Source organism: Colius striatus, chromosome 4 (genome assembly GCF_028858725.1).
Source record: "Colius striatus isolate bColStr4 chromosome 4, bColStr4.1.hap1, whole genome shotgun sequence".
NCBI classification, from domain to species: Eukaryota; Metazoa; Chordata; class Aves; order Coliiformes; family Coliidae; genus Colius; species Colius striatus.
In genome coordinates, this window is record NC_084762.1 from 93,298,339 (window position 1) to 93,313,706 (window position 15,368).

Below are 15,368 nucleotides of genomic sequence, written 5' to 3' on the forward strand. Positions count from 1 at the left end.
GGGCAGCAGGTTGAGTGAGAGAGGTTCTGCTCCCCCTCTACTCTGCCCTTGTGAGACCACATCTGGAATACTGTGCCCAGTTCTGGGTCCTTACGTTCAAGAAGGACAGGGAGCTGCTGGAGAGAGTTCAGTGCAGGGCCACAAAGATGATGGAGTGGAGCATCTCCCTTCTGATAAAAGGCTGAGGGAGCTGGGGCTCTTTGGCTTGGAGAAGAGGAGACTGAGGGGGGATCTCATTCATGTTTACAAATACATGAAGGCTGAGTGTCAGGAGGATGGAGTCAGGCTGTTCTCAGTGATGGCCAATGATAGGACAAGAGGCAATGGGTACAAGCAGGAACAGAAGAGGTTCCAGAGAAACATAAGGAAAAACTTCTTCCCTGTTGAGGTGAGGGAGCACTGGAAGGGGCTGCACAGATGGGCTGTGAAGTCTCCTCTGAAGACATTCAAAACCCACCTGGACAAGTTCCTGTGTGACCTACTCTAGGTGGTCCTGCTCTGGCAGAGGAGTTGCACTGGATGAGCTTTCAAGATTCATTCCAGCCATTAAGATTCTGTGAAAATTCATACCCCAATGCACATTATTTGCTCCATTCCTATTTTGCAAACACTGGAGATGCTTTTTGAGAGATAGCATTTAAAAGCATAGGAAAATCTACATGTCTACCTGGATTTTACTGTTAATGTGCTGTCAAGGGAAGAATGAATTACAAGAAAGATGAAAGGCTAATAAACCAAAGCAACCACGTGATAAGTATCAGAAGCTCCTCACCCATTTGCTAGATGATAACATGAATAATGAGGTTTCAGCCTTGATATGATGATTGAAGCCATCAAGAGACCCATTTTGAAGGTGTGAATTAAGGTAAGCTAGGTATTGAATAAAGATGTGCCAATATAGAATCATAGAATGGTAGGGGTTGGAAGGGATCTTTAGAGATCATCCAGTCCAACCCCCCTGCAGAAGCAGGGTCACCTAGATCAGATCACATAGAAACATGTCCAGGCAGGTCTTGAAGACCTACAAGGAAGGAGACTCCACAACCCCTCTGGGCAGCCTGTGCCAGGGCTCTCTCACACTCACAGTGAAAGAGCTTTTTCTTATCTTTAAGCGGAACTTTTTGTGTTCCAGCTTCATCCCATCACCCCTTGTCCTGTCACTAGCTACTATAGAAAAAAGTGCTGCCCCGACCTCCTGACACCCACCCTTTAGATTATTTGTAAATGTTAATAAGATCTCCCCTCAGTCTCCTCTTCTCCAGACTAAACAGCCCCAGTTCCCGCAGCCTTTCCTTGTATGAAAGATGTTCCAGTCCCCTGATCACCTTAAGGTTTATTTTTACCATTAAAAACAGGTGTTCTATAATAATTCATCCAATTTACATGAACTAAATGTTCATAGTTATCAACCTCAAGAACTGTATTTTTTACCAAAAAGGAAGAAACCTGGAAAGAGATATTAGAAAAATAAGCCTTTTGGCAGTTTACTGAAATAAAATGAATAATCAAGTAAAATTTCTCACCCAAGAGAGTGGTGGGGGAAAGGTGGTGGCAGAGGAACTCTGCACCATCCCAGAGATGCTGCTGAAGTCCAAACATTGAGCTTTGCAAATTTAAAACCACTGCAAACACAAGGCTGGCTGCATGTGTGCTCCCACTCCTGCACGTTACTGTGGATCAAAACTACAGATAAGGGAGTGACTCAAGGAGTCAGCTGGCCAAGACACTCCTAGTACATAAAAAACGTGAATGAGCCTCACTCTTGAATGAGCGTGGCTCAGCTCATTTACTCCAAAACCCACATCATTATGTAAGGATGAGTTTCCAGGGCTGTTTATTTTCTAACTTGGAACGTTCATTTCTTTTGTTCTTCGTTCTTCATCATTTTTTCAAGCTTAACTGCTGGTCTGCTCAGCACTGTGGAAGCACTGCCAGTCAGCACTAAACTCGCACGCAGAAGTTGTTTTAGTGAGGAATTAAGCAATTTCATTGTGCAGTCAGAGGCCTGGAGAGTTACTAAATAAGAAGAGGCCAAACTAGTTGCATCTAAGGGCTTGTCAATGCAGGAAACTGTCTGAGCATAATTATACTAGTGTAATTATATCAGTAAGTTTCCCTGTGTGGCAAGTCCTAACGCATATTTAACAACCAGGTGGTGTTTTCACAACTCAAAGCATGTTTTAGCATTGGGCTAGTGTAACCTACATTTGTCCATAGGAAGTATCTCTAAAGCAGTTTGTCTAAAAACATAGTCTTTAAATGAAAGCAAGAGGAAGGAAGGAAGGAAGGAAGGAAGGAAGGAAGGAAGGAAGGAAGGAAGGAAGGAAGGAAGGAAGGAAGGAAGGAAGGAAGGAAGGAAGGAAGGAAGGAAGGAAGGAAGGAAGGAAGGAAGGAAGGAAGGAAGGAAGGAAGGAAGGCTGGCTTATTTGGAAGCTTCACTTTCACTTCAGGTGTCTAATATCAGACAACAAGGCAGCTCTTCCAGATCATCACTGCAGGTGTTTTCAGACATTGCTGTGCAATAACAGATGCATTTTTTGAAGTAACACTGATTACTTGATACTCAAGCACTTAATAAAAGGCAGCCAAATTTCCTGCTAGTATACAGAGTTTTCATTCCATATGTAATTCAATTCTCATGCAGCCCTTGATTTGATCTACTCTGCTTGCCAACCCCAGTCTGGCAGACAGCAGGCACCATACAACCATTGTGTATTTGTTGCTGCCTCCAGGCCAGTTACTGATTCCAACATGCAGACAGAGTGAGGAGGCATCACTCCTTGGAAAAACATAAAGGTTAATAACTTCTCCTCAACTAGTGATCATTTATTTTATCTCCAGAAATGCAGAAAACAAACAAACAAAACCTACAAACATGTTCATCATGATCAGGTTAAAAGGAACCAAGAATGCTAAAGGAACAGACATATCTGTCTGAAAAGTCTCTTCAGCAGCTGCTTTAGAGGTGCAGACTGTCATGAACACAGAATAATGTGGGTTGGAAGGGACTAGGCTGACTTGCAGTCAGCTTCTGAGTATCTTCAAGGACAGACTAACCAGTTCCAGTGCTTCAACACCCCTGTGGTAAAATAAACTTGCCTTATACTTAACTGGGGCTTCTGTCCATCACCTTCTGCCCTGTTCTGATGCACCTGGCACAAATCTGGCTCCAACTTCTCCATTGCTTTCCCTCAGGTAGGTACAGATAGCCAGAACATCAACCTTCAGCCTTCCCCTCTTAAGGCTGAGCAAATCTCATCCTTTCAGTCTCCCTGCTAGGTCACATGCTCCTTTCCCTAGCCACCTTGGTGGCTTGTCACTGGCCTTTCAAATGGGTTACATCCCCTTTTGGGAACAGAGTTTGAAGCAAGGAGATGGGAGACTTGGAGAGTGGACATCCCATGGTGGGGAAAACAGGGTTTCCACAAATAGTTCTTGAAACACCAGCAATAGAGGGAATTCAGAAAGAATGTGAAAAACATCCAAAACAAATCTTGACAGGATCTGTGCAGAGTTTTCCTGTATTTTACATATTTATATGGTCAAAGCAAGAAAAGGAATACAGGGAATTCAGCCTTTTCTTTTTAGTACCCAACTAAAAAAAGCAATAACAAAAACAACAAAACTTTGGGCTATTTTCCAGCTTTCTCCCAGTCTAGTTTTTATAGAGAAGTTTAACTTTCACACTGGCTTTCTGTTACAGAACTGCTAGAGAAAGATAGGAGAGGGCTGGCAGTGTTTTCTACCAGATAATGAAAACTCAAAGCTGCAGCTCGCAGTTTCTTGATATTACGGGATAGAGGAACCTATATAGAACCTGTACCTCTGTCTCTGCTGCTCATTAAGCACGTTTTAGAGTACAGAAACTCCAAGTTCTTCAGTAAAGCTATAGCACCCTTGGATTAGGATGATGCACAGCAAATAAATGTAATTGATTTATCTATTATTCCCAAGAATTCAACAACTCACAAGAACGGCGCTGGCGGGAAGTTCGGTTAAATGCAATATTTGTTACAGCATTATCTTAGACATCAACTATCAAAGGTTCTTGACAAAGGTGGGATTGCCAGAAGGTCTTCTGCTAATAATACATCCTCTAGAGAAACTACTTGGTGGAACCAAGTAAATAACCTGGTAACTGGAAGGAATGGAAATCAGTAAAGAGTGAAAGGGAAAACTGATTCTCCTTCTACTTTATTTGCTTAAGAAAGGTGTGTAAGACTACCTAGGACAACTTCTTTTACTGCTTGCTGAACTCCCAACTAGTCCAGTCAGTTGAACAGCATGCAAAGTGGTCACTGGACACATCAAAATCAACTTCTGAAGTTGCTTGTCCTTTTATTTCATAGCAAAGTAAAGAGGTGGCACTGTAAACAACGCTTTAGGACTCTGCTTTATTTGTCTAGAACCACATTGCTGCTTTGGAACAAGCTGCAACTCTATCTGTGTACACCAACCCATGCACCAGCAAGGGGGTTTAGGTTGGCATTTCCATCCATCTCTTAGGGTCACTGGATCTGCAGATTTCCATCTCCTTTTCTTGAAGCTCAAGCTTATGTTGCTTTTTTACCTCTCCTATGCCTGAACACTGGATTTTTACCACTTTCAAGCACAAGAGTGCCTTCGCCCTCTGAACATGCTCCTAGTAACCTTTCTCATCTATCTGCAATGAGTTTCCTAGCCATGCAGCACCCCACAGCTGGTACATTGTTATTTTCCTGAAATGGCCTCAAAAAGCTCTCCACAGTCAGATTACTTGGGGATGGGGTGTCCCTGCTCCTCACCACATTCAGTCTGTTCCTGTACTCCTCACAAGCACCTGCTCATCCCAGGCCTCCACGCATCTCCACTTACATTTGGAAGCCAACCCTTAAAGTCACTTCACTCAACTATTTTCTTGCATTCCACCCTTTTTCTGTGTGTGTTACACTTCTGTTATTTCTTTCCCTCGCTCTGACCATACAAACTGTGCCCAGAGCCTGTCAAGGATTCACAGGTGATGCCTTTCACTTCTCTACAGGTTCTTCTGGTCTCTTCATGAGCAGCTATCACACTTTCTAGCCACAGCACATTGCATAGCTAGGGCTGCTTCAATACTGATGAGCAACAATGAAGCACCTGTCCTCATATTTGGTCATATTTTAAGCCCTACATGTGACTATTAAGAAGTTTAAGGATCCCACTCTGCCACTTTGACTCCTTGTTAAGGTATTTCTTACCATTGCAGTATGAAATTAAAGAAGCAAAGTGTTAGATAACAGTATTGTCTTCAAACCTGTCACCTCAGGACATTCAGCAGACTTGATCTAGACATGATTTTTACTCAGTAACTGTCACTTACTGCAAAAGAATTCAAGCAAATGCTCTCAAGTCAATACTTTTATCTAGTGCAAGATGTCCCTGCCCATGGCAGGAGGTTGGACAAGATGATCTTCAAAGGTCTCTTCCAGTAAAAACCATTTCATAATTATTTGGTCAGTCACAGATCATAGCTCCCTTGGTTATCTTGGTTACATTTCAACCTCTTCAAGATGAAGACATAATCTCGTCATAGCGACAGAAGTGATTTGGCCGACAGAGACCAGAATCCCTCCCAGACACCAGTGATGTGAGTAAGGGGAAGAAACAATACATCAGTCCAGCTTGCTTTGTAAGTTATGATCATGTTTCAAATAAGATTTCATGAAAGACTATGAGAACAAAATGCCAGAAAACCAAAGAGGGAGAGGTCAATGCTCCAGCAGAAAGCAGCAGGCGAGAACCTAAGCATGAGTGTTTCTAGCCCACAAGCTTCTTTTGGACAACTTTGACTAGCTAAAGGCACCGAGTGTTGGTACTTCATTTTTCCTCCCATATTCTCCTTGCAGCCCAAAGTTATCCTCCACATTTTCAAATACTAACAAGCTGGTTCTCAACACTCTACTGACCACCTGCAACTGGGGCAAGTTGCAGGAGAGCACTGTGAGAGCACATCAAGCATAAACCACCTTTCCTTACTGTTGGCAAGCCAGGCAGCTCAGTCAGTCCCTGCATGCAAAATTGTACAAAGTACTACTGAAATCCTCCTTAAGGGGTGCGGGGAAATGCTTTTAATTACCAACTGCAATGTTAAATTAAGTCATCGAAACAATGGAGGAGATGCTTATGGCTTACCCACAAGTCAGCAACCTAGTTTCAAGTTAAATGGGAATTCAAACTACAAAATAACTCCATCTTCAGGCAAATCTCTACTCAATGAAGGAGGAAACAGAACCTTTCTAGTGCTATTTATTATACTTGAGCATAATGATTCATTCACTTTGCCATACCTTAGAAAATAACATTGAACTAATTCCAGATGCCTTTTCTAACAATTTGAAATGAAGAACATAGTGTTTTCTGCATTTGCAATGAGCAATGCCTGCACTCTACACAATCTGATCTCTGCCACTCCAAAAAGCCCATGGGGTGAACACACACATCTCCTAAGAGCAAAAACACCACCTACTAGCACCTATTCCTCCCTTCACGTTGCTTCTCCCATATAGGAGGCAAGACCAGAAGTTCTGTATTCATTACTCTTCCCTTACCACTTCTCACCTGAAATGATGCATTGAAGTTACAAAAGAGACATTGCTCATTGACATTCCGTATTAGCTGACACTTGCAACTGCCCAGGTATGGAGAAAACAGCATAACCCACCCTCCACTGTCTTTGAATAAAAAACTAGTAAGTCAAGGCACTGTAAGTATGGCACAGCAAGACTTCATCTGACATCAGTGTTCACTCTCCCAGTCATATCTACTTCAATGCACAGACTTAAGTTCCCATCAAACCACTCGGTGTGAGTATCAGACAAATAAGGATTTGCACTCAGTCAGAGGGTGCTCAGAGCCATTCCAGCTCATGTCAGCTGCTGAACTGAGCTCAGCGAGGGGCACTCAACCCCAAACCACCTGCATTAAGTGCTCTGAACACCTTTTGCACACACAAAACTGCCATCAGGTAACACCATTAGGACTGTGCACCTCCCTGTGACACTCCATTACCTCCATATTTCAGTATTTCACAGATTCTACCTTTGCTTAGAAACAGTAAGAAGTGGTCTCTGTACTATAGCCTATGAGCATACACTGGATAGATAAAGTTACTTGAACCAGAGTCATAGCTGTCAGTATGACATTGGTCCCCCAAACTTTCTACCAATATCTCTCCCTTCTCTTCCTTTTCGTCCAGATCCCTTGCCATTACATCTCATGCTGCTCCTCAGATCCTCTGTATTATTAGAGACATAAGTGCCCACATGCACACAAGCTTCACTGAGCTTAACAAACTCTGATGACTTGAGCTTTCCTCTCTTGCTGCTGGCATGTCTTCCTAGCCTGCTGTGCCTCACCAGCTGGGAACTGGTGTCACAGAGGCCCCAAATCCATGTTCCCAGTGGTGTTCACATTGTACACAATTTAATGAAACACAGAAACTGTTCCTTCTCAGTTAGCCAGAAGTAAGCTAGGATGTCTGCATTTGATGCTGTACCTTCGCAAGCACATTCTTGCCCTCCCAGACTTCAGCTATTAGTATTTCTGTGTAAAATCCAAAAATACATGTTTTGTATCATCTTCAGGCCCAAACTAGTTTTAAATTTATCATTGGTAAATCAACTGTTGAGCTGTAACTCAGAAGTAGTCATGTTCTCCTTGAAACAAGAAACTTTTCCCCATACCCACATCAGATTAAAACCAGAAAAACACAAACACTCTCACAGCTTCATTTCAAAACAGAAAATTCACAGTTAAGAGCTGAAGCTGTGTTTTACTTTAGTGTTTTAGATAGTGAAAGCAGCTGTAGGAGCATCTTCAACATAGAGGAGATCCAATAGTATCTAATGTGGTTTCCAGAGACAGAGCTGTGGTTTTCAGCATCACTGAAAGGAAGGGCAAAATGCAGGTTCCCAACATAGAATAACTGAGAGATGACAAGACTGTCATTTCCACAGAACTCCCCTACAAGATTTTTCTTTCCTATTACATCTTGGGTTTTTTTTTTCCCCTCCACCTGCTTCTTGTAAGCAACTGAAGTTCTCATATTAGTTGATACAAACCAAAACTCAGCTGTGGCACTGTACAACCCCAGTCAAGACAGCAACAACCTGGGAGGAGACTGCAAATAATATCACCTTACCACAGGGAGATCCGAATCCTCACAGAATCACAGAATGGTAGGGGTTGGAAGGGACCTTTAGAGATCATCTAGTGCAACCCCCTGTCAAAGCAGGTCCACCTAGATCGGGTCACACAGGATTACTCTGTAAAGAGTTCATTTTCTCCTGCAGTGTCACTATCAAAACCTTACTCCATGTGGCACCTAATCCTGTAAATTTCCAGGTTGTGTTATTTTAAGGATTCTGTGAAGGAAGAACTTTAAAAAGACACATACAAATTTCCTACAGAGAGGCCTACACTCCCACTGAAAGTTTACCTGGAAGGGGATTTGCAAGTCAGAAACAATTAGAAAGACACTATCACTGCTGTATTTTAATCACACAGTGAGACTCAAACAATAAAGCTTCACTTCCTTGCCCCACTAGGAAGTTTCCTCCTTCTGAATGAAGCTCTCACTTTTTAAACAACACACCCTTATGCAAATATTCTGAATCCACACAAATCATTTGTAAGCATTCCCTCATTAAATGTTGAAGGTTTTCCTAAGAAGGAACATCCCAGTTCCCTGAAACATTCATTCTTCTTTACTGTCATTTCTACCTGAACTTGGGTTTCTTCTCTATTTTGTTTTGCTTGTGTTTGTAGTTGGTGTTTTGGGGTTTTCTTTTTAAACCTATGTGTCTCGTTAGCTTTCTTGAGAGAAATATTCAAGTCAGAAGAGCTGAAGCTGACAAGTTGTCTGAGAAGCCTTATAATTCCCTGTCAGTTAAAAAGCCCCAACAGGAAAATCCCTGCTCTCCCAAAGTCTTGTCCTCCACATGGGAGCTAAAGAATTTAGAAATGATGTAGGACTACAATGGGGCAAGGGAGCACAACCAACAGAGGGACTGATAGAAAAAACCAAACAGTAGAAAGGGAGCATTCACTTCAAACCACAAGCTGTATGAAAGGACAGTGAAATAAGTTCATTATCAAAGAATAACAGAAGCCAAGAACACAGTAACATTTAGATAGGAATTTAGTCTCCATATAAATAGATGCTTGTCCTTTAATAGTAAACACTTGCTAAACAAGTTTCAGAAGGTATATAAATGAGGCTCCAGTAATAATTATGTTTTACAGCTTTATTCATCTACATGACAAGTTTAACTTCAAACAGTTTTTAGATTGATCTAGCTAAGCCAGTGAAACCTCCCCTCTTGGGAATTCTTCTAAAATTGGCTTATTTAAAATAAATCTAAATTAGCACATCCACACACATTTCCTACTACTAAATTCAAATTTAAAGTTCATTCTTTTCTCACATTAATAAGCTCTAACTTCAACTTCATGACTGAACTAAGCACACACAAAAAAAAAGCAGCACCAGGAAGACAAAAGGTTCTAAAGCTCCAATGTGTGACATTAGCAGCTCAACCATATCCATCCACAGGTGTGGTGCCAAGTCAGCTCCTCCTCTAGCCAGAAAACAGATAAACTATTTAGTTTTTCTAGACTGCATAGGAAATCATCAGGTTGATTGCCTGTATGCAAACCTGGAAAACAAAGGAGTTTCAAAAGTGTATTTTCAGGCTGCCTGCAATGACACACAGAGATTAGTTTATTCCTCAGGACTGAAGACTTGCATTTTTGCTTTGCAGCCCTCTCGTTGCAGTCACACCCCAACACAGGTTGGAAATGACATGAGACATTAAATTCATGTCCTGTTTAAACACATGGTCCTCACACTTGAGACATATTTCATGGAATTATGTGTTGTGTGATCTAACTCTTCACACGGGTGAAAGTGAACATTAAGCGTGTTCTCCACCTGGTTATAAAGCAACTTGTGCAAGGGAATGTAATTAGGTTATTGCCAGAAGAGTTTTAGGAGAAGACAAGTGGAGCCCAAAACAGTGTAGATGTATGTAATTATTCTGTATCTCTTAAAAGTTAAATATTTTAACACTTCTCTAGAGATTTTCACAACTGTAGAGTTCTCATGGCATATATTAACGCTGGCATCCAGGCCACAGTAACTCCACTTCAGGTGGTAATAAGCTCATATACAATTTAAAGTGGTTTAAGACAGAACTAGCACTGAAAGAGAAGTCCTGCCTTCACTCAGATGTTCAGTCTGCCCTAGGACCACAGAGTAGTTTGGGTTGGAATGGACCTTAACAATCATCTGGTTCCAACTCTCTGTCATGGACAAGCACACTTCACCACCCTCACAGGGAGAGCTTCTTCCTGATATCTGAGCTGCATCTCCCCTTTCTCAGCTAGAAGCCGTTTCCCAGTGTCCTATCACTCCTTGTAATAAGTCCCTCTCCTGCTTTCTTGTCTGCCCTTTAGGTACTGGGAAAGCTGCTATAAGGTGTCCCCAGAGCCTTCTCTTCTACAGGCTCAATCAATCCCAAAACTTGTATTAGTCTGAGTGTTCCTGCAGATAAGCAAAGCATCTAAAACTAACAAAAAGGAAGCACGAAGAGAAGGAATGAAAGGGATTTGGTTTTAGTTGGGATTTGTCTGCCCAACAGTGCACAGGACAGCCTCTCACACTGCATGCATGACCACTTCTTTCTGTAGCAGGGCTAGATGGGGCTAGTTTAAAATGAATGTGAAGCTACAGGCTGACACATGGACAGCTTTTAAATTTGCTCTGAGCAATAAAAGGGTTTATTTTTCAGTTGCCTGTTTAATGAAGGTTGAATGGAGACCAAAACCTACAACAAAGAGAATGACTGAGCAGCACTGGCAAAAAACAGAAGAGGATAAACAAATTACAAGAGGAGTGAATTAACTACCCTCATCACATCTGTGATTAAAAAAAATCAGTTTCACAATTAAAAATTGGCAGCACTGTGGACAGCTCAACAATGAGAACAGAATTAAAGAGACAACACTGAGGATAGCAAGAGAGAAAAACATCAAAGCAAGGTTTGGACTGACTTGATTATGTCATTATCTCAGTCTGAGCACCAAAAAACCCTCCACTTGCTGGACAGTACTAAAAAAGTCTCTCCAAAGCACTGCTTCTAGAAATGTCTGCCCAAGAGAACTGTGCACTAACAAATGAACGTGTACAGAAGGCTGAGGGAAGTTCTTCTCCCCCTCTACTCTGCCCTGTTGAGGCCTCATCTGGAGTACTGTGTCCAGTTCTGGGCTCCCCAGCTCAAGAGGGACAGGGAACTGCTGGAGAGAGTCCAGTGCAGGGTCACCAAGATGATCAGGGGAATAGAGCCTCTCTCTGATGAGGAAAGGCTGAGGGACCTGGGGCTGTTCAGGCTAGAGAAGATGGGGGGGAGGGGGGGGAATCTCATTGATAAAGTATTTGAAAGGTGGATGTCAAAGGGATGGGGCAACACTTCTTTCTTTAGTGTCCAAGGATAGGACAAGGGGTAATGGACAAAACCTGGAACATAAAAAGTTCCACTTAAACTTAAGGAAAAACTTCTTTACTGTGAGGATGAGGGACCCCTGGCCCAGGCTACCCAGGAAGGGTGTGGAGGCTCCTTCTCTGGAGGTTTTCAAAACACACCTAGACATGTTCCTATGAGAGTTCAATTAGTTGGACTTGCTTTAGCAGGGGGCTTGAACTAGATGATCTCTAGACGTCCCTTCCAACCCCCACCATCCTGTGATTCTGTGAAATGACAACTCTGGTATAAGATATAAAGGTACACTATGCAAGTCCAGTCTGTCTGTGGATGATGTTATTCAGGTTTGCCTTTTACTCTTCCCAGTTTTTACAGTATAAAACAGACAAGGAAATGGTTTAGTTTAGGTATAACAGTAAATGAGAAAACAAATAACCTTCTTGCACCAAGTTGGAAAGTGCAGCATATTGCTAGTCAATAGGATAAGGGATGTTTTACTTGCTCATGGGCTGCTTTGTGCGTACATCACAAAGGATGATTGATACTAAAGCAACCTCATCGGACAAGGCTTGGAACAGATCCCTACCCACAGCCACTTCAGTTAAAACTACATAATATTTTCCACCAGCTGTTATTATTTTCTAGTTCCTAACTCACAAAAAAGAAGATGGTGGAGGTTGACTTTTCTTACTCTTCAAATTTAGTAATATTTCCTGGTAGTCTGAGTATTAGAAATTCCATCTCTAAGAATATCACCCAGTCTTCTGTTAAAACTTGAAATAAGGGAGGCGACACACAAGAAAATGTTCACAAGCCTTACAAGTTTAGTGAAGCTATTTTCAGCACATGCTCAGCTGACACAAGCAAGACTTTCATTACACATTTAAAACTCCCAATTAGTGAGAATCGTATACGTGAGCAAAGCCAATTTAGCAGTTTGAAGTTTACCGCATTCATCGACTCGATCGCCGCAGTTTCTGCAAAGCCAAAACTATTTAGAAGGGTTGTTTTCTGAACTGGAAAATTCCTTCTCTCCTATAGTGTCCAAAATGGCTAAAAGAACAGAACATCACATGGTAATCTAAGACATATTTTTCATGTAGGGAGTTAAAGCACTTAACTTCCTTTCCCAACCTTCTGTGAAATAGAGGAAGACCTGTGGAGACAGCAGTGCAGGAGAGCATACAGAAACAGCGAAAGTTATACTTTCCTGGAGGTCAGGAAGGTCTGGTTCTTCCTCAGTACTCTTTCTATATACATTACAACACACCACCAAGGATTTACAAGTGCACAGTGATTCTGAAAAAGCGAAAAGGTTCAAGACAAAGGCAAAAATAAGTGTACGAAATCCCATGAAACTGCACAGCCAGGAAGAGACTATGAAAAAAGTTTCACTTTCCCTATAGCAAATAGTGAACTTAGCTCTCTAAGGGAAAGAGAAAGTTTGATTCACACCTATGACAGCGTCAATTATCTTTCATCAAGTGACTACCTCATCTCTAAGCCACCTGAAGAGTACACGGTATGCTGAAGCTATGTAACAATGTACCATCTTTTACAAAGGAAAATATACTGGCCTTGACAATATGCTTAAAAATGTTACACTGCATTTTGGAGGTTGTAAAGTTGGCAAGTGCAACTTAAACTTCAGGAAAAAAACCTCACACCAAAAGTAAAACAGCTGAAGCTGTACATTAAGTTCTCACTTCCTGTGCCAGGTATGGCAGCTTACACTGAATTGCAACATAATTTACAACCTAACATTAAGCTGAAGAAACTGGGCAACACTGATACCAGCAGAGCTAGCATGGCAAGGGCAGGTCCAGATCCATCCCCAAAGGGACACAGAAAGCCTTTTGAAGAAGAGCAGACCCTTGACAGGAGATACACAAGGTCTTGGTGTTACTGCGGCACATGCTAAGAGGACATTGGCAGAGTTAACCAAGAGATGAAGATGTTGCAGTTTCTATCATGCTAAGCAAGGCAATTGCACTCCCTTCCCTGCACCACATTTTAAGACCCAAGAGTCCCCAGGATAGCCAATCATCACATATTGTCAAGAAACCATACAGGTTTCAAACAAGTACACACACTGAAAAACAAGGTTAAAGTTTTGAAAGTCTATTAACAATTTTAAAGAGCCAGCTTTCAACTAAATGACATGGGAGAAAACAATCTAGTTTCACTTGTTTGATAGAGAGGATTCAAAGTGCTAGGAGCAAAAAGGTTGTATTTTGCCACAAAGCCACAAGCCCCTTCACCAAGTCACTCGTTCTGAGACAACTCCTGCTTGAACAATAAGTTAAGACCCTGAGTGTCAGGTAAAAACCAACAGACTAAGAATCTACAGCGTGCAAAGTTTAGCACTTACAAACACATGAATATCAAGCAGTGTAAGCTACAGATGTTCACCCAAGTTTTAATCACTTTTTAAAACTGAACAGCTTGCCTAGATGGGCTGTGGAGTCTCCTTCTCTGGAGACATTCCAAACTCACCTGGATGAGTTCCTATGTGACCTACTCTAGGCGGTCCTGCTCTGGCAGGGGGGTTGCACTGGATGATCTTTCAAGGTCCCTTCCAACCCTTAAGGTTCTGTGATTCTGTGTCAGTATTTTTATTATGCTATCTTGACATTTTTCTGTCCTTGTAGAAAAAGAACTATCAAAATGTAACAGTATTTTTTTTTTACTTAAAAAACCCACCTATTTTCAGATGTTTTACTTTTCATAGTCAATTGCATACAGAAAAAAGCCTATGAGTTCAGTGTTTCAGTCAATTCAACACCAGCCAAGAATTTAAAGAGTATTTGGGAGAGAGAACCAGTGATCATAGGTTTCCTTAACCACAAAGTAGTGATTTCATGATATTCCCCCTCTTGTATAAAAACATCTTACTCCTGATGTAACAGCATGTTTGAACAAAGTTTACACATTCAGCAGCAGTTCTGTGAAATTAGTCAGATCTGGCCTTCTATCTTGCTTTATACTGTTTCCAGAAAAAGAATTAAGATTAAAATAGCAAACCCTGTGGCAAATTGAGCGATTGTGTTGGCAGGAGGCCAGCGCCACAGGCACCCTCAGAACGGCCTTGGCTGCTGCGTCCAGTTTGGCAACAGGAGCTGGAACAGCAAAGTAGCTCGTGTGTGTATCCACAGCGCTCAGAGAAGCGAACGGCGGCAAGATTGAAGTCACAGGAGATAGGAAGGGAGGGAGCATTTAAGTGGTGTCAAGAACGTGCTGACAGACATGGAGAAGCTGGAGTTCTCCTGCATTCACGGCAGCTGCGGCTCAGTGGATGGTTGTAAACCACACTTTTTGCTCACTCCCCTGAAGAGGATTTCAGCGTACGTTCATTTTATAGGTACCAGATTAATGCATGGAAAGGGAACGTTCACTGCCAGCTCACAGGCTGCACGTAGCCTTACACAAGGCTACTAACTAAGCATCCTGCTGCCAGTTCCTGCTTCCAGACTGGTTCACAGTACTGCCGTGCTCTCTTCCAAAACTCCTGTGCCCTGCCTGATTTGGTGTGGGGCAAGAAGCTGTTTGGACTACTAGAAGCCACAGCGCTGCTCAGGCTCTCTGTGGATGACTTTACAGGAAGGAAAGTAAGAACCTCACGATGTGGAGAGCAAGCTCATACCCTAGAACAGACATCGTCTCTGTGCAGGGGGAAAGGGCTGAGCCACAGAGATAAACTAGGAAGTAAACAAGACAGAAGATGAGCGCAGCTGGAGGGAACAGAATAGCGGGAGCCCGAGACACACACCAGTAACACGAGGCAACACAGGACTCAGTAAGTAAAGTGCTTGTTCTATCAAGGGCCTGCGGTTAAGAGGAGGCTTGTCCTGATAACCCTTCAGACTG

The 15,368-nt window shown here is 42.3% G+C and overlaps 1 protein-coding gene across 3 annotated transcripts in view; it reads right to left on the reverse strand.

Moving 5' to 3' along the window:
• The window catches only part of AGO2 (argonaute RISC catalytic component 2), a 70,500-nt gene that overhangs the window by 52,851 nt on the left and 2,281 nt on the right, over positions 1–15,368 (reverse strand). For 2 of the 3 annotated variants that reach the window (XM_061995816.1, XM_061995814.1), the window contains exon 1: positions 1,524–1,631. The exons of the other annotated variant lie outside the window; for it this stretch is intronic. In XM_061995816.1, the coding sequence (XP_061851800.1) occupies positions 1,524–1,599 (76 nt within the window). In that variant the 5' untranslated portion in view covers positions 1,600–1,631. Of the gene's footprint in view, positions 1–1,523; positions 1,632–15,368 lie in introns of those variants that run through there. 3 annotated transcript variants of the gene reach the window in all.